This window comes from Prionailurus bengalensis, chromosome F2, assembly GCF_016509475.1.
Source record: "Prionailurus bengalensis isolate Pbe53 chromosome F2, Fcat_Pben_1.1_paternal_pri, whole genome shotgun sequence".
NCBI lineage: Eukaryota > Metazoa > Chordata > Mammalia > Carnivora > Felidae > Prionailurus > Prionailurus bengalensis.
Genome location: NC_057353.1, coordinates 23,881,449 through 23,908,962, shown reverse-complemented (window position 1 = coordinate 23,908,962; position 27,514 = coordinate 23,881,449). Strand labels below are relative to the sequence as shown.

Sequence of the window (27,514 nt, the reverse complement as noted above, 5' to 3'; positions counted from 1 at the left end):
GGGAGGGGCAGAGAGAGGGGGAGATAACATCTCAAGCAGGCTCCACCCTGTCACAACAGAGCCTTACACGGGCTCCGTCTCACGAATCACAAGACATGACCTGAGCCAAAATCAAGGGAGACACTCAACCAACTGAGCCACCCAAGTGCCCCATCCAAACTGTTTTTTAATTAATAGAAAAAAATAGTAGCTAGCCATCACCGCCACCACGAGCAGCAAATAATGACAACAAAAAATAATAATTAATAATAAATTGTAGCATGTTTGGTTTACTGCTCTAGAAATTCTGTGTAAAGCTAATTTTATTTGACAGAATTTGATATTTACAAATCTGGACTGTGGATCCTGACTCTGAACTCTGACTCTGAACTCATGAATCTAAAGTGAACTGCCTTTATGTTAATATGTACTGAAGTTCTTTATTCATTTAAATATTTTAAAGAATGAAGTGAAAGTGAATTTGATTAATGTTAGAAATAATAGATCACATAACCTCTCCGTGCCTGAGTCACCTGACCTATACAATTACGATAAAAATTCTCCAGATATTCTGGCTATGCAGATATAACCAGTTTGGGAAAGGTCCTTGTGCTAGACAGTTATAATATGTCCCTTTGGTGTCCTCTGCTTCAATCAAGTCTTGATTTATCATAAAGAACTGTCATGAAGGAATGATGTATATATTTATAAAAGTTACTATTATTCAAGGTCCTACCAGTCATCTATTTTGGCAGGTATTAGGTAATATACGTATATGTGTGTGTATATATATATAATATATAATATATATTCTTTTAACGTATATCAACTAAGCCAGAGATCTTGAAACCTTTTGACAAATTGTTAATACTCTAGGTTTCTGTTTTTTAAAGTACTTTTATGAATGACCACAAGAGGTCTCTATTTTTTAAGAATAGTCTTTCTTTTTTTTTTTTTTTTTTTTTTTTTTTTTGCTTTGCAAATTAGAAAACAGAAATGGTGGTATTCCCAGGAGAGTACATTTAACTAATTAAGCTATCTCATTCAAAATCAAATTTTCCAAAATCAGAAGAAAATCTTTTACTCATATGTAGAAAAACAGCATTGTCTCCACTTCCTCCTGATAATAGCAACCTTAATTCTAAGCACCCAGAAGCTACTTCCCCTCCTCTGCTTTTTTTTTTTTTAATTTTTTTTTTTTTTCAATGTTTATTTATTTTTGGGACAGAGAGAGACAGAGCATGAACGGGGGAGGGGCAGAGAGAGAGGGAGACACAGAATCGGAAACAGGCTCCAGGCTCTGAGCCATCAGCCCAGAGCCCGACGCGGGGCTCGAACTCACGGACCGCGAGATCGTGACCTGGCTGAAGTCGGACGCTTAACCGACTGCGCCACCCAGGCGCCCCTCCCCTCCTCTGCTTTGACCCATGCCAGTTATCTGACCCATGTGAATTGCATAGAATTTGTAATTGGTGTGAGCATAAGAAAAAAGGAGGGGAAGTCCTTATTTAGAAATTATTTTTGAGATTTTTTTTTTCAAACGTGAATAAATCCTATTGTCTAACATTCTCAAGCATCTGCAGGACTCAAGGTATTATCTAATTGAATGGGCTAAGAGATGGCTCCTGGAGTACATTGATTTGGTAAAAGAACTGCAATAATTCTGGCTAGTTGACCAGAGCTCTAATGTGACTCCTGTACTTGATTTATCATAGTGGTTCTCAAAGTGTGAACCCCTGAGAGATCAACCTCACTTGGCAACTTGCTACCCATTCTACTGAATCAGAAACTCTGGAGCAACTGGTGTTTTAAAAAGGCCTCCAGGGGGCGCCTGGGTGGCTCAGTCGGTTAAGCGTCCGACTTCAGCTCAGGTCAGGATCTCGCGGTCCGTGAGTTTGAGCCCCGGGTCGGGCTCTGGGCTGATGGCTCAGAGCCTGGAGCCTGCTTCCGATTCTGTGTCTCCCTGTCTCTCTGACCCTCCCCCGTTCATGCTCTGTCTCTCTCTGTCTCAAAAATAGATAAACTTAAGAAAAAAAAATTTTTTTAAGCCCTCCAGCTTTCTCTGATGCCGGTAGGGTTTAAGAACTACCAATTCAGTGTAAAATTGATGAACGGTTCCAATTCTCCATCCCTGCTTTGCCCCATCTGTAAAATTTATAAAGAACAGGGTATGGAAGTCAAAAGCCTGACTTATGGTATCTGGGGAAAAAAGGTAAATAATTTGAAACTACTTCCACAAAACAGTCTGGTAAAACCATGGTGCCAAGTTACCAAGATGCCAAGACACCTCCACCTTCCTCTCCAAAAATGCAGATTACCTACTGCAGGCTTCTGAGCAAAAGTCCCAATGACCTTAGAATAGCCCAAACTTGCTTCTGAAACTCTAAAATGTTGCCTCTGGTCTTTCTTGCATCCCAGAGCAAATAATCATATTCAATACCAAGTGCAACTTATTAATTCAGGAGGCTCTAGCTGTGAGGTTACTGTAGACTTATAATAATTTGATTAATTTTCTAGTCCCTCAAAGAATGGCTACTAATGTTAATGCACTAAGTTCTTTATTTTTGAGTAGAGAACTCACTTTGAGCCATATTTCTGGTGGAAAAAATTTGACATATCTGTTCAGCCTCTCATCTATCTCATCTATCTCTGTGATGAATGGTATACAGTTCAGAATAAACACATGAATATGGACTCATATATACTTTGAAGAAAGATGTATTTGTCTTACATGGTTGCTAATATTTTTTGGAGTATTTACTGTGTGCCAGGAACTGTTTCAAGCACTTACGTGTAGATTGTATTTAACACTTGCAAAATCCCTTAAGACAGGGAGAAATATCATCCCCATTTTATAGATGAGGATATTGAGACACAGACAGGTCACAAAATTTCCCAAACCCACACTATTAACCCCAGAAGTCTGGTCTAGAGATCATGTTCATGCCACTACGAGATGCAGCCTCAGTATATGAGGGACAACCATAGCGTCATCAGCTCTGATTTCTCTAGCCTCATATGCAAATATTACCTATTCCTTCAGTCACCAACTGTTTTAGCTCAGGAATTTTTTGTCCAGGATTGTTTAGAGTTCATAGAAAACAATGGGGAATAACAGGACGGAAAAACTATGCTCTTAAAACTAAACACTTATTACAAATTTCTACCAACACTCCTCTAATAGTATCTAATATCTTTCAAAAGTTTACAAAGTGCCTTAAAAACAGTATTCATTTGATTTTCCCAACAATCCCCCTTTTAGAGATAAGGAATCAGCACTGAGATAGGACGTATACCACCTCACTGATCATTGGTAGAGCAGGAACTAAAGGTTTCCAGCTCTAAATCCTATGCACATCCTATGCCACCCCACATCTTCCAAGAGGCTCCCCACTTGCCTCAGCCAAGATACGGGCCAACCCAAGAGCCCTCCATTGTTTATTACATCACAGTCTGACTTCGGTCCATTTCTTGACTGTCCAGTGAAGGATTTGGACACAGCGATCCCATATCTATCATGGGATCCTCTTGTTGTATGGGTGTGGTGCCTGCAGTTATACTTCACTGTGTAACTTGTCCACTTTAATTTAGTGCCACCCCCCACTGCAGACCACAGCATAGCAGTTAAGAGCTCGGACTCTAAAGTCAGAGCAGGAAACAAATCCTTGCTCCACCGCTCACCAGCTATGTGATCATGGGCATAGCTTCCTCACTTATAAACCAGGAAAAACAATCATATCACTTTCATTGGGATAGATTGAGGATTAATTGTGACTTATAAAGTGTTAAGTATTTAACACAATTTTTTGCATAGGATATATAAGAATTAGAATAGTGATAGGATGGTAAAAGTAACCGGTATTTTTTTAACACGCTGGGTAAATGTTACCTCTCCAGTCAGAGGAGTTTCGCTGCCACATTGGCTGAAACTTGGAACTTCATTTTTGGCAATTCTCTCTAATAATTTCATGTAAATTTTAGCTATTTACACTTCACAAATACATATTAAAGCATCAGCATTAGGTGGAAACTAAATATTTCCAATGAAAGAAATAACAATAAAATACTTAGGTACTACGCATAGATCTACACAAGTTCATTTCTAGACTTGATGCTAGCCACTGGAGTAGATCACTAGAAGAACATTTTGATGATTGTATTAATCATATTAGGCAAACATCAATTATAATATGAAGGTAAGAGAGGTCAAGGACAAAAAAAGGAGTCGCTTCCCAGCGTGCTTAACTAGTATTTGGATAATATCACTAATGTTTCTTTCATTGATGACAATAATAAAAAGGTCTATTTATAAATGTTTGTAGCTCTAAAAGCCTCTAGGATACTCAGACACAGTCTTAGAAAAAGCATATTCCCTACAAGATACTTACAGCTTGGCTCTGAAATTACAGCTTTGTATTAGTTATCTTTCCTAAAGTTAAGAGTTTTCTTACCAATTTACAACGTGCTTGTGTACTGTTTACCCTTTCACGGCAGAATGCCATTCTCTCAGTGGAAAGTGACTTTTTCTCCCCATTTCCCAATAAGTGCCTCAGGTAGCCTTCCCAAACACCTTATCATTCTCCTTTTATGTTTAAAGGAATCTTTCCAGGGATGTAAGATCATTCAGCGCTTATCTTTGTAATTCAAATTAGAATATTCAATAATACGTTGGAATTTATTTTTCCAATACCCTCACTTTTGTGTTCTTTCAGTCACTAAATAATAAGTGGAGAAGTTAATTTATGCCTACACTGTCTCTGGCCACATGAGAAAAATGGCATAAAAACTCAGAGACATAAGCTTTAAAGAAAGAAAATGCTAATGTTGCAAGGATTGCTCTAAGTAAGATTTTGCTTTGTTAATGTATAAATAGGACAAGATAAGGTTCTGGGCAGCAGCGTATCCTGGGCACCAAATAGTCGTCTATGTTCCTTTGGCACCAACTCCAACACAATGGAATGACTTTCTTCTTAACCACCCAATGTCACCAGGGATGCTGGGAGAACAAACATAAGAGCTAATGCTACAGAAAAGACTTCATTTATCTTCTTGATCTTAACAAGATCCTAAAGAAGCATAAGATAATAGTGACAATAGAATAAAGTGCTGCATCTTACATGGAGATAGCAAAGTCTAAAGCAGCATTTGCTTTAATTTTTACATGCCTTTTTTTTCAGATAAAAGCAATATTCTGGTTCATAGAGAAAAGATTAATTTAAATCCTAAGCATATAACTGAGACAAATGACAGCATGGAATTAAATCTGTACTTGTTAAAGCTGCGTGAGAGAAATGGGTGACGTGACCACAACGAACCTGTTTACAACAACTCCCTAAGTGACATTGGGGACTGGTTGGGGAGACCAGTGAGCCTCACAGAGAAAAGGAGCTTGGCTTTAGAAGGAATTACATCCTTTTAGGGCATGGCAGTTCAATAGAAAGAAAAAAAACTGGTCAAATTCAGGTGATACTTTGGGTTCCAAAAAGATGCATATGTCAACTTTTCAGCCTAAAAGACTAGTGTTCCATGCAAGTTCTGCAAATGTAAAAGCCCAGTTTTGCCAATTCCAAGTGGCAAAACGATATGAAGATGGTAAGATCACAAGCACTTGGAGAAATGACCATACAGTATGTGACACTGAAATACACACGAAGTGGGACAGATGAAGATGAAGCGCCATGAGTCCCAGAAATGTCTAGAGCCCAGAAACTTGGTCTGGATAGGAGACTTGAGTAGCTTTAGAGGGAGGGAGACGCCCCTTCCTCCCAGACTTTCCCAGAGCGAAGGTGCTGATTCCGTACGATGAAGTAGCTGAAATCCGATGGGCCCTCCTCAAATAACCGATGACCAAGAAGAGCCCTCTTTTTCACCTTCCTCGTTACACAGGTGCCTTGATGGCTGTGGCAGCTGCAGATAACAGCAAGTTCTCAGGCAGACGTGCAAGGAAGTTCACGGCTCAGCTCTCAAGAGTCCTGAGCCAGCTGTCCTAAAAGCTGATTTAGAACTTAGTCCCCTGGGGCCAGAAGGCTGCAGGGCCCCGTCTAGCTCTGTGGTGGGTTCTGTGCCCTCTCATGTCGTGTGCTAAATCACAGCTCCAAAATCAAGCCTCTCAGTCAGCATCAGCTTTTGTACATGTCTCCTCCCAACTCCTGAGCCAGCCCCCCATCGCCAGGAGGCCTGCTTGGTGCTGCAAATGTGATCCTGTCTGTCGTTTCGGCCTCAGCAGAAGAGCGACATGACCATATTTATTGCTGTTGCTATTCTGGGGCCCGGATGACGTTTTTCTCCCCTTGTGGCTGAGCACTGCCCGTTCATCTTTCACCACTCCCTCCAAGTCTGCTAAGGCTAAGACCGGGGATACAAATAGACTCTATCAGGAGGAGAGTTATAATGAGAAGTTCTTAAGTATTCCCAGTCTATTTGCTTTAATGCTATGGCTTTAAAAGCTTTAAATTCTGTAGTCCTAAGTTTTACATGTGTACCATTTGCATCCCACTGTTATCATAAACTGCTGTTGGTGGTAACTTTGCTCAGGAAAGAAAACTTTGCAAAGGGGGGGGGGGGGATGGAAGGAAACCTGACTGATAAACACAATTTGGAAATTTGGCAAATGTTGAGTTTTCCACTGCTGTCTGTTGGGAATGTCCAAATGTTACCAGAGCACTTGAAGACCTCACTTGGTTCCATCCCTTCACTCCTCGTTACTAAGACACTCCCCTCTTGGGACATGGAAGGGACCAAATGACAAGCCGCAGAAATTCCTATTAAGGATACAATGATACAGGGCACAGGTGACAGCTCCTGGAAAGTAACTATATACAGATTTTCTAAATGAAGAACGTGGACACATAAATAACTAATTACCACATGCATTACCCCATGCACCAGAAGTGAGTGGCTCTGACTTTACTACTGGCCCCTAGTCATTTCCCAGTCCGTCAGGTCTTCAGCAAAGCTCATAATCCGTCCACGTTAGTGCTCACCTTGGCTGGTCATCTGCACTTGGCAATAACCATGTCTCTAGCTTTGCTAACAGGACTCTTTAGGTTTCACGTGCCCTGACACAAATCACATTGGTAATGGACACAGAAGCAGAAAGCGTGGGGGAAGCAGTGGGGTGCAGGGGTGACACGTGTGCCTGTGTGGGCTAGGAACCAGCCACCTGGGTTTGAAGCCCTGCTCAATCAAGGCCCCGCTGGGGGACCTCTTTAAGCTTCCATTTCCTCTATAAAAATCAGGATGATAATAGTAGCCCCTCAGGGGTGGTTGTAAGAATTAAATGAGAAAACTATATGGAAACACAGGAAGATTAAAAGGCTGAGAACGGAAGCCTTGTTTTTTCATTTTAGGTAGGAGAAATTTAACCTCACTCTAGCACATTGTGGTTCTCCTTCTGTCTGGGCCTCTTAAAATGACAATACGCAGTTGTGCTCCAGATTCTGATGTTTCTGGCTGCCAGCCGGGGAAATACCTTTTCAATGTCCAGGGTAGTATTTAAAGTGTACTATCAGCTGGCACTTGGATAATTTTCACCTGGACAGTCCATAAATTACAGAACAATTTAAATAGAGGCCCTTAAAACAAGGCCTGATTCTTAGTGTTAAAGTGATATAAATATATATCACATATGCAGCCTTTTGTGCCCTGATTTATGTTTTTGTCTTTACTCCCTCTTTTCAGTTGCATATTTCTGCATTCATTTCCACTGATGGTGGAATAACTAAGTAAGAGACCCATTTCCACCCATTTCCTCTTAATTTTGTCCCTTTCCTGGTAATTCAGGCACCGCCATATAATACAAGTCTCTCTGAGGTAAATACTCATTCTCCATTATCCCTCTCTCTGGTGGTGCGCGTGGGGGCGGGGAATGGGTCTAGTGTTCTGGTGCCTTAGTTTTCACCTGACCTCAAGAAAAGGGACATCTGACTTGACAATCGGCCTCTTGTCCTCACTGGCCTCCCTGAGGTATCTTGTCCAGGTGGATCTTTGGAACTTGAGCTCTGGCCTTGCTGCATGTGGTGGAGGGTTTATGTCTGAGGTCATGCATGGCCGGTCCCTCCAGCATGGCCAGGCATAGTCAGCGTGTGGCGGTCTCCCCTCCCCAGCACTGACTCAATCTTGGCTCTAACTAATCGTCTGGAATTCAACCACATCTTCCATCCAGTCCCTGCCCTTGTGTCATCTACCCCACTGCTGATGGATGGGAAGACTTGTGACAACTTCCAACAGTAAACTTTAGTTGACATTCCACATATATTAACCTGATCAATTTACTACTACATCATCTTCTGCCTTGTCAGGAAATGCACATTTATTTTACCGGCTCTTCTTTGCATTTGGAAAATTATACAAACTGTTGAGTGCTCAGTTTTACAGAGTCCCCACTCACATTTCTTTGAAAGCTGTTCTTTATGTGCCTGAGGGCAGAGCTAAGCTTTCCCAGGACCCTTAATATTTTCTTCCCACACTCCAATGAATGGGTTTGTGTACCTGACTTGGGAAGCTAGTGCTAGAAGCCTTTTCACCCACAAGGCCAGGGAGGCAGAGAACTCTGGATTGCCTCTTTCTGATCTTGTCTTCCTTGCCATAAACAGGAACCACGGGCACTTGTTGACGACACCCCAGTTGGTCTCTCCTTAGGCTCAAAACTTAATGATCCCTCTTGACTCCACCAAACCTTGGATTCCAAAGACCCCTTTGGAGACTGTTAAAAGAAACAATTCATCCTGTCCCCATGGCTCTGTGAGAAGGAATAGTTTCCTCTAGGAAGACTCTGGGAATAACCCACTCTCATATAGAACTGTCTTCCAAACAGAAGTCTACATGCCCGTGGGAGTTAACCCATGTATTCTAAGGGGTCTAGTAATTCCAGATTTTTCCATCTCCATGGACCGTTGCTGATCTTGTATTAACATTTAGGCTAACTTTGGCACTGAGTCTTTCTACTTTGTTTATGACTAATGAGAAGAGAGGCAGACCTAGTTGTAAATGATGCACTTCTACCAAGCAATAGTCAAATGGCATGCCAGTACACCGTACAAAGAAAGGCTTCCTAATAGATCCCATACAGGAGTCCTCAAAGGCATCACCATGTGCTGAATCAGGAGAAGCTATGTCTCTGTGGGCATGGCTATAATTTTTTAAAATGTAAGCATTAGTTTCAATTCATCAAAACATCACCTGTCACATTAAATTCAGGTTGTTAATTTCAGTATCGCTTTCAACTTATGTTGTTTTATGTTGTAAATAAACTAAGCATACAGAAGTATACTTTGTGGTTTACATATTTAAGTATACATATGCAATGATCACACATTCAAATAAAAATAAAATTATTTAAACCACCATGGGAGGAAGATCTGGATAAATTTTTTTTTCCTTCAAAACCTATTTGTACATCTCTCAAGATTGAAAAACACCGTTCTCTAGAAGAGGGGGTCACATCTTGCTTCAGGGTGTGTATCAGAATGAACAAGGAGAGGTTGGCATTTAGCACTAATTTCGTATTTTTCTTTCCAGCACTACCCTTCTTCCTCTTTTTTTTTCTCTGCCTTACCTCCAACTATGGCATAAGTGACAAAACAGTCATCATTTCTTACTGACCTCTTAGAATAAGATCACAAATATGCCCTCATTCCTGCCTCCCTCCCCACTATCATCTCTCACCAAGATCCTCTCCTTTGCTCAGTGAGCCTCAGCATATTTTCCCACTTCAGCTCCTTCTATGTGCCAAGTTCTGTTCTACCTCACAGTTATTTCCTCTTCTCCAGCTGATCTCCTATGTATTTTCCAGGCTATTTCCTGCTCGTTCTTCAGAGCTTAGCTTAAATGTCACTTTGTTAGAGAAGCATCTGAGCAGTATCTATTGGTATGATGGATGGGTAGATGGGTGGGGAGGCCTTTCCTGACCCTGCAATCTAAATGAAAGTATTGCTTGACATTCCTTTCCATAGCATTACTTTTTCTTCTATATTACAGCGATTTTCAATGATATATTAACTTACTATCTATCCACACCCTCCTCAGTGGACTGTACATTACATGATTATTACATGTAATATAATTAAATATATATTACATAATACACATTATATATATATATAGTATATATACTATATGATATATATATAACATATATATAGTAAATGAACAGAAGGAAAACCTGAAGACTACATTCACAGGAGTAAAGTAACTGAAAACACTTTAATGTCCTTTAAATAATGATGACATTAACATGGGACATCTAAAGAATGATAAATTTTGAGGAAAATGATAAATTTTGGCCTTTGAGGTGAAAAAGAACCACAAACTAAAACCGCCCTTGCATACAGCCAGCCCCCTGAGACTCTAATCAAAGAAAAAATATACACATTATAGCCAGTGTGAAAGTGACTATAAAGACTACAGATTTTTTTTTAGTAAAATTCAGTTAGCGATTGGGCAGAATGGCTCTTAAGATATGTATGATTCAGTCTTCTCTAAACCATTTGCTCATAATAGATTTTTTTTCACTTAATGGATATAATTATTTTTTTTTAATCTAGAAGACGTGGTCCCAGGTTCATTTGGACACATTTTCTTCCCATGTGTTTAACCCTAAGCCCCTCCTATCTCAACACTGCTCTAAACTCCCAAGAGTGACAGAAAACCCAGCTAATCCAGGTACCAATAATCAGTAGCAGGGGGCAGGCCAGTGTGCCCAGTTGCCACAGTGCCCAGCTAGTCCAAGGCCACATGACACTTGCCAGGTAATTCTAAACTGTCTGGAAACCTCAGGAGCTGGGGCTCGAGGTCCTTTGCTGTGTGGTTACCCTCAGGTCTTCCCATCTTAGCCCAGACTCTGTGCCCTGCTGCTTCAAGATGGATGAAGGAGACAGTCCTCTCAAAGCCAGTGATCACTAAAGATAGCATAACTCCCTGAGTCAATGCCCCAGAGATGTTAGGGAAAGGAATGGTGATTGTGCCTGGCCACCAACTGATTTGGTCTAGAGTTATCAGATTTTTGTTAAGGTCTAGATCACAAGGCCACCCCAGTAATGGCTTGTTTTATTTTGTAAGTATTCACTGTCTGCTGTGCATTTATCCTCAGGAGACAGGCTCTTACATAGTACTTTTGAATTTTGCTTTTAAAATGATGGGAGAATATTATTTGTAATATCAAAGCATTCTGAAAGAGAATCCATTTAAGAAAGATGAACTAATATTAGGATCACTGGTGTCAGGCAACATTGAATTTGTTTTATCAATTTATGGACTATAAGGTAGTCCACATGGAGGAACTGCCAGCCCTACAATGTTTCCCTGAAGAACACTCTGATTCCTGAGCCCCAACTGAAACCCACTAAATCAGAATTCACCATGGGAGACACTTGGGCATGTGTATTATTTCACAAGTAACCCCTGGTGATTGTCATGAGGGGAGTTTTGGAAATTGCCCTACATAAGTGATTCTTCATCAGGGAAATACATTAGGATCATGGGGATGCTTTCAGAATGTATGTGATGAGATTTTGCTAGGGGAGGGGGGAACCTGAACAAGCATCTTTTGAAAATGTTCACCAAGAGATTCAAACCTGCACTTTGGTGAAGTATCAGTCCTAAAGGAATATTTCATATGGATCTGAGGTGTGGAAATGAGGCATAATTTAGCCTAGGCTGTAACACAGAAGAAAAAACACGGTGGTGCCTACTTCCTCCTAGAAGTAGAAAACTTTTCAGACCAGCAAACACAGCAGGAATGATACACCAGTATACAGCTGGAGGTTTCTAAATGTCCACTCTGCCACAGCCAGGCAGACAACCTATGAATTATTCAATCAGTTGGTGAGTCAGAAATCACTCATGCCATCTGGACTACCCAGTCTTTTTCCATTTGGGACGCTGTTTTTGAGGGTCATAAAATTCATTAGGTCCACTCACTACTATACACATTACTGTGTCATATGCCAACCAGCAGTCTATGCAATCATGTATAAAGTACTGACTTTTAAAATAACATGCTAAGATGCAAAATTGATTACAATTATCAATAGGTAGTACAATTTCAAGGTTCAAATTAAAAGCAAATCAAAATGCTCTTCAGGGAGCACTGCCACCCGCTTCCCTCTATTTTTCTCTGTATCTTTACAGGTTTTTACATACATACAAATAAAAATACAGCCATGTTACACACACTATACTGTACCTTGTTTTTTGCATTTAATAGATCTTAGGGAGTTTTCCATATCATTTCATAGAGAACTTTATTCTTTTTTTCAAAAAAATGTTTATTTTTAAGAGGGAGAGAGAGAGCGAGACAGAGAGAGCGCACACGCAATTAGGGGAGGGGCAGAGAAAGAGGGAGAGAAAGAATCCCAAGCAGGCTCCGTTCTCTCAGTGCAGAGCCTGACGCAGGGCTCGATCTCACAACCGACCCTCAAAGATCATGACCTGAGCAGAAATCAAGAGTCACTTAACTGACTGAGCCACCCAGGCGCCCCTAGGGAGCTCTCTTCTTAAGGGAAAGCTTAGAAAAGGGGAGTTAATGGGACAAATAGGAGCCCTGTAGTAGGTCCACGGTAGCAGTAGACTGTAGTAGGTCTTGGGGCTGTGAATGATTATCTTCTCCCTTTCCTCTAACCATTCTAAATTCCCCTCACCTACCTTAGTGGCAGGTTCTAGTGGTTTACCTGGTAGTGTGACCTAAACTTTCATTCCTAGAGGGTCTGAATCTTGGTAAACCATGCCTTTCTCATACCTGGGATGCTGAATGTGTGCATCCATAGTCATAAAGGGTCAGTGGAGTACCAGAAAGCACCCAATGGACCACCTGTGTTCCACATATCTTCCCTACTGTCCCCATTAGAGAAAAGCCTCTTCCTCCTCAAAACTTGCAGTTAAACAGGACTCTCATTTTGTCCTCTTACAAAAGTACTTCCCTACTAGACACCCTGCAAAGCCCAGACTTACAGGGACAGGAAGAACAAAGACCATGAACAGGTCATTGGACATGAGGTTGAGTGAGGTACACTTGCTTCCACCTCTTAGTTCCCAGGCCTATGGGTTCTTCCTACTGAGCATAGTGCTACACAGAAGCTGATTTAGTGAATATACTGCATCCTGAAGGGCACCACTCCACCTTTGCAGATCACTACCAGCAAACTGGAACTTGAGCTGTGCCTTTAAACCATTCCATCACTCTGTGAGGCTAGCTCCTCATAGACAATAGAGGTATGCAGTATCTAATATGTAATGCAGCATGTAGTAAGACCAATGGATCCCATGGTCAGGGCTCATTTTAGGATCTCGTTCACTCTGAAGTAGGTCCCCTGGTCACTCGTGACATGCGAAATTCCATGCCTGTGATCAGGTATTCTATAAGTTCCTGGCTAGTGGTGATACTGGTTGAGGTTCTGTGAGCAGAATAGGTAAACCCATACCCAGAAGAGAGCCTCTCCCTAGAGAGGATAAACCACTGGCTCTTCCAGGCTGGAAGGGGCTCAATATATAGTCAACTCGGCACCAAGCAAATTATTGGTATTCTCAAGAACTAGTCTCTGTTGCTGACAGGTTGGACATTCAGAGGCAGAAGTAGCTAAATTGGCCTTGATAAGCCTGAGTCCTTCTTGGCGGGCCCATGTATAACCTCCATCTCTTGCCACTGAGGCCACTAAATTCATATGTCCCTTGTTCCAGATCTGGGGTGGTTGATAAGGAAGAGGGCTGACATCAACTGGCTGAGTACTTTTGTCTGCTTGGGTTTTCAGTGATTCTCCCATGGAAGGCATTGGCATGCAACACAAAACTCTTTACATTTCCTGTCCATTTCCATGTGTTCATTCCCACGTCTCTACCCTAAACTTCCATGTGTCCAATCTTCTAGTCTCTTTCCTTCCAGGCCTCTGACTAGATGCCCAGGCTGTTGGCCATTACCTAGAAGTCTACATGCATTCCTACCTCAGACCACTTTTCCTTCCACACAAAATAGATGACCAGGTTTACCACTCACAACTCTGCCCCTCTGAAAGATTCTCCCTCTCTAGAGACTTTCAAGACCACTCCTGAGTGCAGCCTCCATTCATTTTCAGCTTCACCCGCATACTGAGCCTGTCCATCTATAAACCAAGTGCAGGCTTTTCTTCCTTTTTCAGCTAGTTGTATAGAACCCCAATCTTCCCACAGGTGAGAGTTAGGGAAGGGGTCCTAGTGCAACACTACAGATATGGGGGTCTGGGCAACCTGTTCTGGTAACTTACTCATGCCCCCTGCTTCCACTCAGCTTGATTCTGTACATACTGTATCCAACTTACAGTATACTATTTTGACCCTTTCTGATTTTTGTTTTGGCAGGCTCCACAAGACCCAGTTTATAATGGGAAATTCTAGATGACTGGTCCCTTGGTGTCCTATGGTCAAGCATTCCTTTTCTACCAAGGTCAAGCAACTTACCAGGAACTGTTTCTCAAAAGATAAACAATTCTAGGGGCTCTTAGGTGGCTCATCAGTTAAGTGTCCAGCTCTTGATTTCAGGTCAGGTGATCTCAAGGTTCGTGAGATCAAGCCCCGTGTTGGGCTCTGTGCTGACGGCATGGAGCCTGCTTATGATTTTCTCTCTCCCTCTGCCCCTCTCCCCCCAAAATAAATAAACTTTTTTTTTAAAGAAAGATAGACAATTCTCTTTTGCAGATGATATAGCCTTGCCTCAGATCCCCCACGGACCTGCATTGTGATTCTTCCACTGGGGCTTGCCATGATCTCCCTACTGTATCTTTTCTCACCACTGACACCAAACACCAACACGAAAGGATCTGCCTGATCGTATGGCCCAAGAGGCAGGGGTGCCTGCATTACAGCTTGGGCCTTCTGCAAAACTCTTCCCTGCTCTGAGCCCTCTCCAAGATGGTAGATTTCCTCCGTGTCACTCAGCACATAGGCTGCAGCAGTTTGCAAGTGTGATCTGTGTTGCTTCCATGGCCCAAGAGGGCTACCTTTCTGGATAAGAAGGCATAAGATACAGCAGTTTGCCTTTTGCTTTGGAGGGGGCATCCTGGGAAGAATGTGGCCTTGATGTGACCACCACAGCAGATCCGAAGTTGCACCAGCTAGAGGCTGTCTGATAAGTACCCTCCTCACTGCAGGGTCTCTCTAAGCGAGATCTGAGTGCTGCTCTCCATGGCCACCCCATAGAGTGTTTCTACTTCTCAGTAAGCTTTACCAAGTGCTTGCCATGGGAAAGTAATAAGGAAAACGCCAGCGATGACAAAAATGCTAGGACATATTTAAGGAAAGGAAGAGGAATTTAAGCTTTATCTGGAACACAGTCAGCACCTGAAGAATCCAACAAGGCTTCGAAGTGTGCATGTTGAGGTGAGCTGTGGATCAAGACAGCAACAGTTGGCAGGGATAAAACATTCTCCTGTGTCATTCAGTTAGAAGACAGCCTTTTCTATTATTGGCTATTATTTCAAATTCCATTCCAGAGCTCTTCATTCCCCAATTGTAACTTACCTTTCTTTTTACTGCCTAATAATTGATTTTTTTTTTCTCTCCTTCAGCTATCAGGCATCTACCAGCTACTTACCTTTAGTTGTGCCTTCAGCAAACTGTGTACCTCCCTTCTTTATTCAATTCATTATAAAAGGGTTATCTCATCAATTTTCAAAACTTTTAACATCTTAATACGAACACTCCCATGAGCACCAGGTGTTGTACAAAGTGTTGAATCACTATATTGTACACTGGACACTAACACTACGCTGTGTATTAACTAACTATATTTTAAGTAAAAATCAAAAAAATGCCAGCACTTCCAAATATGTTTTTATATTCTTTTGCCACCCCCAATGTGTGCTATTTCCAATATCCAGTTGCCTCAACATCTTCCTATTTTCAGAATAAAGCACTGTGACTTTCCAGGTAGCACAAGAGAAATGAACTTATCACCTTATGTCTGCAGATTCCAGGAGGCCTCCTCTTGCTCACCATCGCAGGCGTGTGTCCCCTTCACTCCCTCCCTCTGTAGGGCAGCTCTTCACGCAAGAAGGTCATCCTGTATAGATGTCTGCAAGAGAGCCCCTTCTATTTTACCCACAGAGCGAAACAATATGCATGTGATTCCTACAAACAGCTTCAGGTACCACAGCCCACAAAAATCACTCTGTCCTCTGAGCTCCTAGGACACTTTGCATCTATTTGCTGCTTGTAGTTGCCTCCCTTGTCCCTTTATTACTTTTCTTTTTAGATCTTCTGCCTCTAAAGAGATGTTTTATACCCTTAGGAGCAAGGGCTGAGCCTTCTACTTCTCTGCGTCTCCAAACCTAACCCACTACTCATATATACATGTACATATCGGCACACATATGCACATAAACACAGACACACGTACACTTTATGTTTGGCTTCATTCAGGTACTGGGTCTTTGGTACAGACCTGCAGTCCACATGGTGTCTTCAAGCTTACTGCCTGTTTTAAGTCTCCCTTTAGTCTGTTTTCATCTTTGTCACTGTGAGAACTTTCCTGAAACCTTTTGTAAGCCTTATCATTGGACATATACACTAAGTCCTCGTGGATCTCTGCCCATTAGGAAGAGCAGGCAGAGACCCACAAGGGACAAGTCATGGGAAGAAACCAAAGCACTGCCCTTAAGACTTAAATAAGGCTCAGCTGGTGTTTTTATACCTGAATTAGACTATTTCTAAATTAGACTCGTAGCCCCTAGGGCAGGATTGCCTAGTTGGATAAGATAACCCAACAAGTATCCAGCAATTATACAAAATTCTGCTACCAAGAAGCTAATGCTTAGAACACAAAAGACAGCCTAAAATTAAGGAGACTAGAAAGGGATAAGAAGAACATACAGGGGATGAGACAGCCGAAGTGGTGGGAGAGGTACAGAGCGAGCAGAGGTGAGAGATGCGGGTTTTTCAGAAGCTGAGGGAGAGAACTGCTCACAAGTATCAAATTCACAGCTGCCACTAGTGGGATAGAAATTGAAGAGCTGCCATTATATCTGTCAGCTAGGAGGTCCCTAATGGTGAGATTAGCTTCATTAGACTCGTGAGGACAGAACCCAAATCGAGAGGCCTGCGAATGAGAGCTGGGATACGTGAATGTATATATGAACATATATGATACTTGAATATGTATGTTTTATGAATGTAATAGACTTTCAAGGAGGTCAGCAGTTTCGAGAAGAACAAACATAGAGCACTTGAGGTGCACCAGGAAATTCGGACTGTTTTTACATGGAGGACACATGAGCATGTTTGTTGGACAGAAGAAAAGAAATAACAACATATTCAAATGAGAGGAGGAATTGACCCAGAACAAGGAAAAGAAAAGGGATATCTTTTCCTCTGGGACACAGTAGGTGGGAAAAGGAAGAAAATGAGAACCAATGTTAAGTTTCAAAGAGAGGAAAAAGAGGGAAGATGTTCCCAAGTTAGCCCTTCTCCTCTGGGAGGGAAAAGAAAGGCCCCTGTTCAACGGGAAGCAGCTGGGGCTGAGAGGGGAGCAGATGACAAGCATCTGGAAGTTTCCTGGGAAGAGATCTGCTGTGTGTGTGGAAAGACTGACATTTGCCATGGCAATGGCATTCAGTACATGATGTGCTTGTCTCCAGAAGGGGCTTCCTAAGAGCAGGGGATGAGATTGGGGATTGGGCAGGCACCAGATCACTGTGTAAAGCACAGTGTGGTAGAAATCATTCACCAGGGCCTTCGGGCAGGGTAGGGAAGGGCTAGCAGGACATGTAGTGCATGAAAGGAGTAAAGACTGGCTAGTCAAGGGCTTGTTCAGTGTGTGGAAAAGACCAGACAGTGTTGTCAAAGAGCAGGATTATAAACTTCCAGCTTTCAAGCTGGCCTACGTCACAGTCAAAGTAAGGTCCAGACTGTGTCTGATGATACATTAGGATAAAGGTCATGATGCTGAGAAAGACAATGGACTGTGAGGCAGGACAAAGCTGCTCAGGACAATGACTGGGAACAGTGTGTGGGGTGAAGAGGGCATGAGCCACCAGTCCTGGATGAACATGGGGCAGTGACCTAGAGAAGATGGAGCCAAGTTAAGAATTATTTACTTATTGACTAATTTATTTCTAGTTTTTGACCTGCATTACCCAACTGTCTACTGAACATCTCCCCTGGGATATATTTCTGAATCTTTTTCTCCTTAACAAACCTATCTTCCCACCTCTGTAATTTACTCTTCTTCCTCCATTTCTCTATTATTTCTTTAAATGTTTGTTTATTTTTGAGAGAGCACAAGCAGGGGAGTGGCAGAGAGCAAGGGAGACATAGAATCTGAAGCAGGCTCCAGGATCTGAGGTGTCAGCACAGAACCTGATGTCGAGGGGGCTCTCATGAACCACAAGATCACAACCTGAGCCAAAGTCAGCCACTTAAGCCACTGAGCCACCCAGGTGCCCCTTTCCTCCACTTCTTTGATTTTATACAGTAGCATCACCATTCATCTGTCCAGCTAGTCTAAAATATAAGAAATAAATGTCACCTTCACCAGCCCTTCCTGCTCTCCACCCAGCCACTTCCTTCCCTCATTTGAAAGCTCTAATCCTTGCTCCAGTGAAGGATGGTAATAAAGAGAACCATGTCTGAGGTGCCTGGGTGGCTCAGCCAGTTGAGCATTTGGCTCAGGACATAATCTTATGGTTCTGAGATCAAGCCCCACGTCAGGTTCCATGCTGAGTGTAGAGCCTGTTTGGGATTCTCTCTCTCTCTCTCTCTCTCTCTCTCTTTCTCTTTCTCTTTCTCTTTCTCTCTCTCTCCATTCTCTGCCCCTCTCCCCAGCTTTCTCATACTCTCTCTCAAATTAGAGAGAGAGAGGGAACGAACTACCTCTAGACTCAGACAGACCTGGTTTGAATCCCAACTGGACCATTTCTACCCAGAATGATCTCAGGCACATAAAGTGTCTTAAACTTTATTTTCTTCCTCTGTTAAAAAAAAATTATACCACTAATATTAATCGCATGGGTATTATGTTATTATGAGATTTAAATGAATTAATGCATGTAAAGAACTTAGCACTGCATCTGGCACTTAGTATTTGCCTTCAAAGTTTTGAAGACCATTAATTTTGGAATTTTCTTCCCCTTTTGATATCAAGTTGTCTGCAGAGCTTATAACCATATTTCTTAACTTTTGTATCTATTCCACACAACATTAAATTTTTATGAATGCTGTATTAAAAATGTGATAATGATACTCAGTTTGATTTATTTACCTAATGCAGTAATTAATTGCATGTGATTTTTTTACACACGTTGAAGCAACAAACACACTTTAGACCATACACACCTACAGATTAGACTTTGTCATTTGTAAATATTTACCAAGAATTTCAACAATTAATTCCAACATGTAAATAAAATGGGGTCCCCCAATACATTTTTAAGCACATCTTCATCATAAAGTATTAAATTCTAAACAAAACATCCTCACCAACAGGTTGTCACTAGACATTCACACTCAAAATGGCTTACGTTTTGTTACAAATTTTTTTTTTAGAATAGAAGCCTATAATAGTCGAATTTTGAGCATGGAGAAAAACAAACTGCTAGAGTGGTTGTTGGCCCCTGGGCTTTGATGGCCTCCCCCATCCCACCTGTCAAACCAACATTCACATTCTCTTCTTACTAATCCCTTCTTAAAGCTAAATTCAACTCCCCCTTATCCAGGGCAAAGGTTCAGAGTGTGAGGGAAAATAAGGACATTACTAACCCCGACTAGTGAACTGCAACATTATTCCACTGCTTACTATATGCAATGCCCTCACTGTCAGCACCTCTTCCTTCTCCTACTTCTCTTTCCCAGTCTTCTCCAACCATTGAACCTGAACACTTACAAACTTAACAAACACATCAGTGTGACTGGGGAAACATTCCATTGTGATGGCAGCAGGTAAGTGGAAGCATGGCTTAAATGGTTACTGTGCCAAAGTTGTTCTTTTGAATTTTGAACCAAAAATTCAATACTAATTTCCTCCCATGAAGAGAGCCAATGGCAGACTCAGGTTAGGATTATAATTACTTGAAATGGAATACCACTATCTGGTGGTGGATTATCTCTTTTAATGAAGATTCCTTCCAAAGAAGACATCTATTACGGACAGCAAGAGATAAAGAGACAAATGGCCTTGTCTCTTATCTTCCCCTAATCTCCATATTCTATCCAGATATTTGTGCATCATCATCCTCTATCCACCCACCATAGATGGAGTAGACATCCGTCACAGAAGCCAGAAACTTGCTCAGTGAGAGTTAATTTCAGAAAAATCCATCATTTGCATGAGAGCTCATTAGGAAAAGGTTTTTTTAAAAAGTGTTTCTGGGGGCGCCTGGGTGACTCAGTCGGTTAAGCGTCCAACTTCAGCTCAGGTCACGATCTCGTGGTCTGTGAGTTCGAGCCCCGCGTCGGGCTCTGGGCTGATGGCTCAGAGCCTGGAGCCTGCTTCCGATTCTGTGTCTCCCTCTCTCTCTGCCCCTCCCTCGTTAATGCTCTGTCTCTCTCTGTCTCAAAAATAAATAAACGTTAAAAAAAATTAAAAAAAAAAGTGTTTCTGGGGTGCCTGGGTGGCTCAGTTGGTCAAGCATCCGACTTTGGCTCAGGTCATGATCTCACGGTTCGTGGGTTCAAGCCCCACATTGGGCTCTGTGCTGACAGCTTGGAGACTGGAGCCTGCTTCAGATTCTGTGTCTCCCTCTCTGCCCCTTTCCTACTGTGCGCGCGCACGCTCTCTCTCTCTCCCTCTCAAAAATAAACATTAAAAAAAAATTTTTTTTAAGTGTTTCCACCATGCTTGCAAACAAAAACTTAGCCGTGAGATGTTCATATATGGATTCTAACACAAACGGGTGTGTTATTTTTTAAACAATAAAAAGGCAAAAGGACAAAAGTTACTTCATGAGAAAAAACAGTTTAAAAAGAAGAAAAAGATGTTGATTTGAGTAACTACACTGTTTTTCACATCAAATAGAACCCCCCAATAGATGGCAATGTGCGTCTCTATGCTAGATCCTGATCGTGGTGTACCCCATAACAGAGAAATGGAATTATGGCTCAGCTGCAAAGTCCTGGGCCCTTGTTTTCCCAGTGGCCTAAATTAATCCCTAGTCCAGGACAAGATGCTGAGCAAGACGCGTAATTATTCCAGGCCACTAGGGTAAGCACTATTCCGGGCGACTCTGCAGGCGGTGCCGTGGATGAGGGTTTCTAATTCTCTTTGGTGATTTCGTTCTGTGTAAACTGAGATTTTTCTTTCAGTATTTCAGCCAGATAAGCAGGGAAGGCCAGCTCCAATCCTGAGATAGAGCCAATCAAGGTCAATTTCGGTTCCTTTCCTGTGTAGTTTAATCTATTTTTCTCCTGCTCCCTTACCCTGACACCCTGACATCAGATCATTTTTATCTGATTATCAAATACCTACTGAGAGAAACTTTGGCAGCCTCTGGTGCTCCCCCAGTCATCCAAAAGCCTCTCAGCCTAGGAATATCATGAATACTCTGCAAAGCAGTGTCCTTGAGAGGCCAACCTAAGACTCCAGGCGATGAACCACAGAGAGGTGTCTCCCATAAATATTTTGAGGGTGAGGTTGAGACCAATGCCTGCTTTCACCAGAGACAATACTAACTTATTCAACTTGCCTTTTACCAAATCTCTAATTCTTGGTTTTGCACTATACCACAACATACTCAGTTATTATCTAACATAGAGAGGGGCAAACAAATCTTGTCATTCCCATTAGGCAGATAGTGACACAGAGGTTTGCAAGTTCAAAAGAGTTGCCTAAAGTGAATTCAACAAAGCAGTGTTGTAGCTGGAAAGTAGATCAGCTGACACCTGTCCCCAGTTTTTTAGGTCACAGGCTTTTTGTAAGTTTAGATTAAGCACTGTCTTACTTACCATATTCCTCCTTGAGATCTTCTATTTACTTTGGTAAACTGTGGACACCGGTGGAGAGGTACCAGGTGTACATTCCAGATACTTACACAATATTCAAAGACTGCTCTGTCTGCCTGTTGGGTACATAGCTCCTGACTGAAGAATTTCTAAGGTTGTCAGAAGAACAAATGAGGCATTAGGGGCTCTGATGTGAAAGGAAATAGCTCATACCCCTGGAAAGACAGATGAAAAACATCCTCTTCGTTATTACAAATAAAAAGCTAATCTATTTAGTCTGTGCCTTTTCAAAGTTCATTGCTCCCCCCGCCCAGTATCTTCATTAAATAAATGCAAACACATGTGCTTAGAAATGGGTAGGTGTAAAAGAACATTCTGCACAATTATATCTAGGCTGCCGGAGATTTATATCACATGCATACATCTATCTAGGAGCTGTTAATTCACGATGACAGCTGAGCATGACAAATGCAACAGTACACAAGTTGGAATGCCGAAAAAATGCAACTACAAACCCCATGCAGACAAACACGCATACAGGAGTTTTCCCTCAACGCACACGTGGTCGCACTTACAGGAGCTTAACCACTTTGATAAACCCCAAACACAAACACAGGAGGCTCCGCCGCCCGCGAGCTGCCCCCACACATGCAGCCGCGCCTTCGTCTACCGGCAGGGATTCTCGCGCGTCCCTGGGTACACTCGCCCCCCACCGGCATCCCACTGCGCGAACACACGCGCGCCAACCGCTCCCCGCGCTCGCCCGCCCGCCGGGGAAGCGTTGGCTCCCGGGGCTGGGGGCAGGGCCGGGTGGGGCCGGAGCGCCGCGGGGCCGGGCCTCGGCGCCCAGGGAGGGGACGAGGGGCGGGCGCGGGGCGGCGCCCGGCTCACGTGGGCGGGCGGGAGCAGCTGAAGGTCCGCTCCGGAGCCTGGGCTGTCCTCTCGCGCGCGGCGCTGGCCGGGGCGGCGGCGGGGAAGGAGGACGAGGAGGAGGAGGAGGAGGAAGGCGGCGGTGGCGGCGGCGAAAGAAGAGGGGAGGACGGGGGCGGCGTCGGACTGGAGCCGAACGGCGGCGCGAGCTGCCCGGGGCGCTGTCGTGAGCTCGCCCGCCGGGCCCCCATCCCCGAGCTACACCCTGCCGTGCCCAGCTCTGCCCGCGTCCGTGCCCCCGCGGGGAGCGCGCCGGGGCTGCCCCCCGAATGACGGGCGGAAGGTTCGACTTCGACGATGGCGGCACCTACTGCGGCGGCTGGGAGGAGGGCAAGGCGCACGGGCATGGCATCTGCACGGGGCCCAAGGGCCAGGGCGAGTACTCGGGCTCCTGGTCGCACGGCTTCGAGGTGGCTGGAGGCTACACCTGGCCCAGCGGCAACACCTACCAGGGCTACTGGGCGCAGGGCAAGCGGCACGGGCTGGGGGTGGAGACGAAGGGCAAGTGGATGTACCGGGGGGAGTGGTCACATGGTTTCAAGGGGCGCTACGGGGTCCGGCAGAGCCTGTGCACCCCCGCTCGCTACGAGGGTACCTGGAGTAACGGGCTGCAGGACGGGTACGGCGTGGAGACCTACGGGGACGGAGGTGAGCAGCGTCGCAGGCGGCTCGGCTGCTCCGTGAGCTGGTGCGGTGGGCTTTGCCCAGGCTGCGGGGAAGCGGGGAGGACGAGAGGCGCACGTGTCCGGAAACCCGCCAAAACACCTGGGAAAGCCTCCCACCCACCTCCCGCGCCAGCGTGGAGACGCGACTAGTGCGCGGGGGTTTGATCTGCCCTGGTTCTTGGAACGGGCTGTGTGTCCACACCCGGGGGAGCAAGGCGTGAATATACCTGGCCGGCGCCAGCGCTGCACTGCCACCAGGAGGGAGCGCCGCCCGGGTGGGTTGGGCTGGAGAGAGGACGCTGTCACTTGAGCCCGTCACATTACGTTCCTGATCCCTCCCTCTCCCGGCCGGGTTTGAAAACGCCACTCCCGTGGAGTTAGAGCGAACGCCCTGGGCTTGTGAGCCTGGCGGTCGGTGCTGACCGCTCCCCGGATTGGTTTCACGTGGAGTCGTATTTCGCTTCTGGTCCTCTCCTAGCCTAAAGATAGAAAACAGAACCCCATAACTAGGATGTAGGGGAATTGTGCCTTATTTGGAGTGCATTTGGAAATATCCTAGCTAAGGAAGTGGAGAGGCCACCTGATGCAGGTGGGGCTCAGAGGGTGTGGGGTTTTCTTCCTAGTTTTCATTCGTTCCTTAAAGTAGTGGCTTTCAATCAAAAGAATGGTTGGTAGTCATTGTTGACCTGGAGAGCTTTGGGCAAATTACTAGGAAAATGTCTCAGAAAGGAACGAGGAAGCCTCCGTTTTAAGAAATATGTTAGAAAGCTCTGGTCCTGCAGTTGCTAAGTTAGCCACTTTACTCCAGAGAGTGGCAATATGGAATCACCCAATTGCACTAAGGTGTATGACCTCAACATGCTGGCTATGCACAAAATCACCTTATTTTAATATTCAACAGTATTTGCAAAATGAATTGTGTAGAGGCAGAGTCCTTTTTTTTTTTTTAATTACAAAAAGTATACATTACTGAAACAGGTGCAAAACCTGATGAATTTCCTTGTGCAATAAGTGGAGAAGGATGAATGGGTTATACTTTGGCAAAATACATTTTCTGGTAATAAACATAATCATAGTTAATTGAAAAGGGTTATAGGAGGCAGTGTCAGCTTCGTAATTATGCAGCTCAGAGCTGAAGGGTATGAAAAGGATCCAATTAAAAGTTTCTCCAGCCCACTGCAACCTCAGTTAGGCCACTACTTATATAAAAGCTTATACAATTTGTACACTTCAGTTACTCAGAACACTTGGGCTGTATTTCAGATGCAAAACAGTACAATGGTAGAATTCGATAAAACGGACATCTTTCCATCCCACAGTATAAATAAAGGATATGGTTCTCATGGATTAAGAGGCAGGGGGTTGGGGGGGGGGACTGTTTCCATAATACTTTTATAAGGGTTGCATGGGTCTTGAGCTCCACAGTAGTTAATTCGGGCCCTTAAATGTTCTGAATGGGCATATAGTGCCTTGGTTGACAGCCCTATAAATATGCTAGCTTGTGATAGGATTTTATTGGAGGCCCCAGATCTGTAATATAACTAAATTCCATGCTCAAAAGTAGAATGCAAAATTTATTTTTTAAATGTGCGTGTTATTTCACAACCTTTTAAGAAGGACAAGGATAGTTCTCTTCAGTTTGGGAAGGTTAAAAATAAATTCATCTTTTAAAAGTTACTACTCATTAAACAAAATCTCTTAGTTTAGAATATTCATTACACTTAGCAATAAAATACATTATATATATATAATATGTAGCAATAAAATATATTGTGTGTGTGTATGTGTGTGTATATATATATATATATATATATATATATAATATGCAGCATAGCAAAGGTCCTCTATGTGTTTTAGAAGCTCAATTAAGTGACTGGGATGACTATGGATAATCTGCCTTCTGCTTTAAAACTAACTTAAAAATTTTTTAAACCCTTAAAATTTGGCATCACCATAGGACTGTGGTTTTCCTTTTCTATTAAAAGAAATCAAATATGCTACCAATTAGGAAGGGAAAAAAACCCTTAAAAATCACTTTCAGGGTCTCCTCTGTGCAAGTTGATTTTCTGCTTTCTTTCATATGTCACTCCATTTAATTAGAAGGTCCTTAATCATGAAGTGGTGCTCTAAGTAGAGGTATATTGCAATAACTTATTTTGTACAAAAGTTTTGGCCAAAATAGGAAATATCACCTTCCCTATTCTTACTTAAGAATTAGCTTATTTTTGTCTCTGCACCACCACATGCCCATCCCTGTGCACCTTCTGTCAAACTTAGGGAAAATCTGATTCCATGTATTTTGTGATGACATTAAACAAGAAGTTTCATGTGGGAAGTACCACTTATTTCATCAGTAATTTGTGTGAAGTGTTGCTGGCATAGAACTTGCCTGAAAATTAATTAAAAATAAATTAGTACCATAGTAATGAAATCACATCTAGGTGCCCAGATTTTTTGCATAACTTCTGATCTGCACCTCATTTTTTTCCACCAGTCATAAAACTATTGAAAATATCTAGGAAGAGGCATTGCTTTATCAACTGTATATGCTTGCATACGCCCATTCATAGCACGTAGATGTAAGTTTGGCATAGCACAGTATACATTTTACTGGAACTGGATGCCTTCCACTACAAGGCTGTAGTTAAAATGGCTATATCTAGAAAACCAGCTCCCAGATGAAAAATCATAGAACGTAGTTTAAAAACCCATCAAAATACTTTTTACACTTGTGAAATATGCATCTTTATTTGAGGAATGGAGAGGAACTAATTAGAACTTTATTTGGACAGCGGGGAGAAGTTGGTACCCACCTGCTTCATAAAAATAGAAGCCCTTTTTTCCTAAGTTCATTGACTAACCCTATTTTAAATTTCAGATGAACTACTAACAGTTTGACTGTAAATTGGTTTTTAGCAATTCTATGGAGGAAGCCTTCCATATACTGTGATTTAACAAAATAGGATGGGAATGTGGCCAATGCTGTTGCCCACCCCCCACTTCCCTGTTTGACAGTTAAGCATAGAGATAAACTTTCTAATTACTGCTGTTGCCTCAAACTGCTTGGATTTTCAAGCAGTACTTATTTGGAAATTCTGAATGCTTGTCTTACTTTTGGAGATACCAGTTCAAGGAAGCTACTTATTAATTCTCCCTCACTGTTAAACATTTACTAAGATGATATGGTTGCATTTTAAAAGTATAAAACTTAATTGATCTCAAATAGCACCTTTGGAAACTATTTTTGCAAAATTAACTTGGCATGATGTAGAAAGGTAGGAGATGATTATAGGATTCCTTGTTTATCTAAACAAAATATTTTTTAAAAAGGTTGTTTTAGTACATGTAAGTCGAGTTGTAGAACTTTTATCCTGGAACTTGTATTTTATCTATATAGACAAAGGAAAAGTCAAAGTTCAAATTTCCTAATAATTTAATTCCCTTCCCTGTTAAGGTGGTGTATTTGGAAATGGCTAATATTCAGTAGAAACCTTCTTAACCTGAATTGTCTAAATGACTATCTTATCCTTTTGGATTTACTCCTTTTGAGAAAGCTATGGCCCACCTACCTTCTTAGAAGTTCATAAAGGTCAGGTTCAAACTTTTACATTTGCCTAGAATAGGACATTCACAGTACCAGGCATCCTAGAATTTCCTTGTTGCCCTGCTGTTAGGTCTGTTTATAGGACATAAATATATCAGAATAAATAAAAAGAGAAGGTAGTCTTGAAATGAGTCAAAACTTTTGATTTTGGATCCATTACAGTTTTAACTTCTAAATGCAATGAAATAATCAGTACGTATTAACACAATGGTACAAAACCACTAGCATCATTGCTCAGTATTTAAAAAGTAAATGTATGCCACACAGTGGAAATCTGCGTGTAGCAATATAAAATGAAAGGCGACTGCAAGGTGGATCTATATAATCAGAAACAGAGAGGTCAAGACATTTGATTACATCAAATAATTATATCGCTGTAATTTATTTTCTATGATATTGTGAGTTACTATGAATCATACAGAAATACATCTTAAAATTT

General features: G+C 42.6%; 2 protein-coding genes across 4 annotated transcripts in view; one reads left to right on the top strand and one right to left on the bottom strand.

Moving 5' to 3' along the window:
- GDAP1 (ganglioside induced differentiation associated protein 1) overlaps positions 1 to 22,677 on the bottom strand; it is a 46,664-nt gene extending 23,987 nt beyond the window's left edge. Inside the window, exons 1-3 of one of the 3 annotated variants that reach the window (XM_043601221.1) lie at positions 22,452 to 22,677; positions 21,880 to 22,025; positions 15,901 to 16,018 (exon numbers count right to left, since the gene is read on the bottom strand). In XM_043601221.1, the coding sequence (XP_043457156.1) occupies positions 15,901 to 15,942 (42 nt within the window). In that variant the 5' untranslated portion in view covers positions 15,943 to 16,018; positions 21,880 to 22,025; positions 22,452 to 22,677. Of the gene's footprint in view, positions 1 to 15,900; positions 16,019 to 21,879; positions 22,062 to 22,451 lie in introns of those variants that run through there. The other 2 variants (XM_043601222.1, XM_043601224.1) reach the window with 2 other exon arrangements.
- Positions 22,678 to 22,812: 135 nt separating this feature from the next.
- JPH1 (junctophilin 1) overlaps positions 22,813 to 27,514 on the top strand; it is an 83,917-nt gene continuing 79,215 nt past the window's right edge. Inside the window, 1 exon segment of the mRNA XM_043601219.1 lies at positions 22,813 to 23,454. Within this exon segment, the coding sequence (XP_043457154.1) occupies positions 23,076 to 23,454 (379 nt within the window). The 5' untranslated portion in view covers positions 22,813 to 23,075.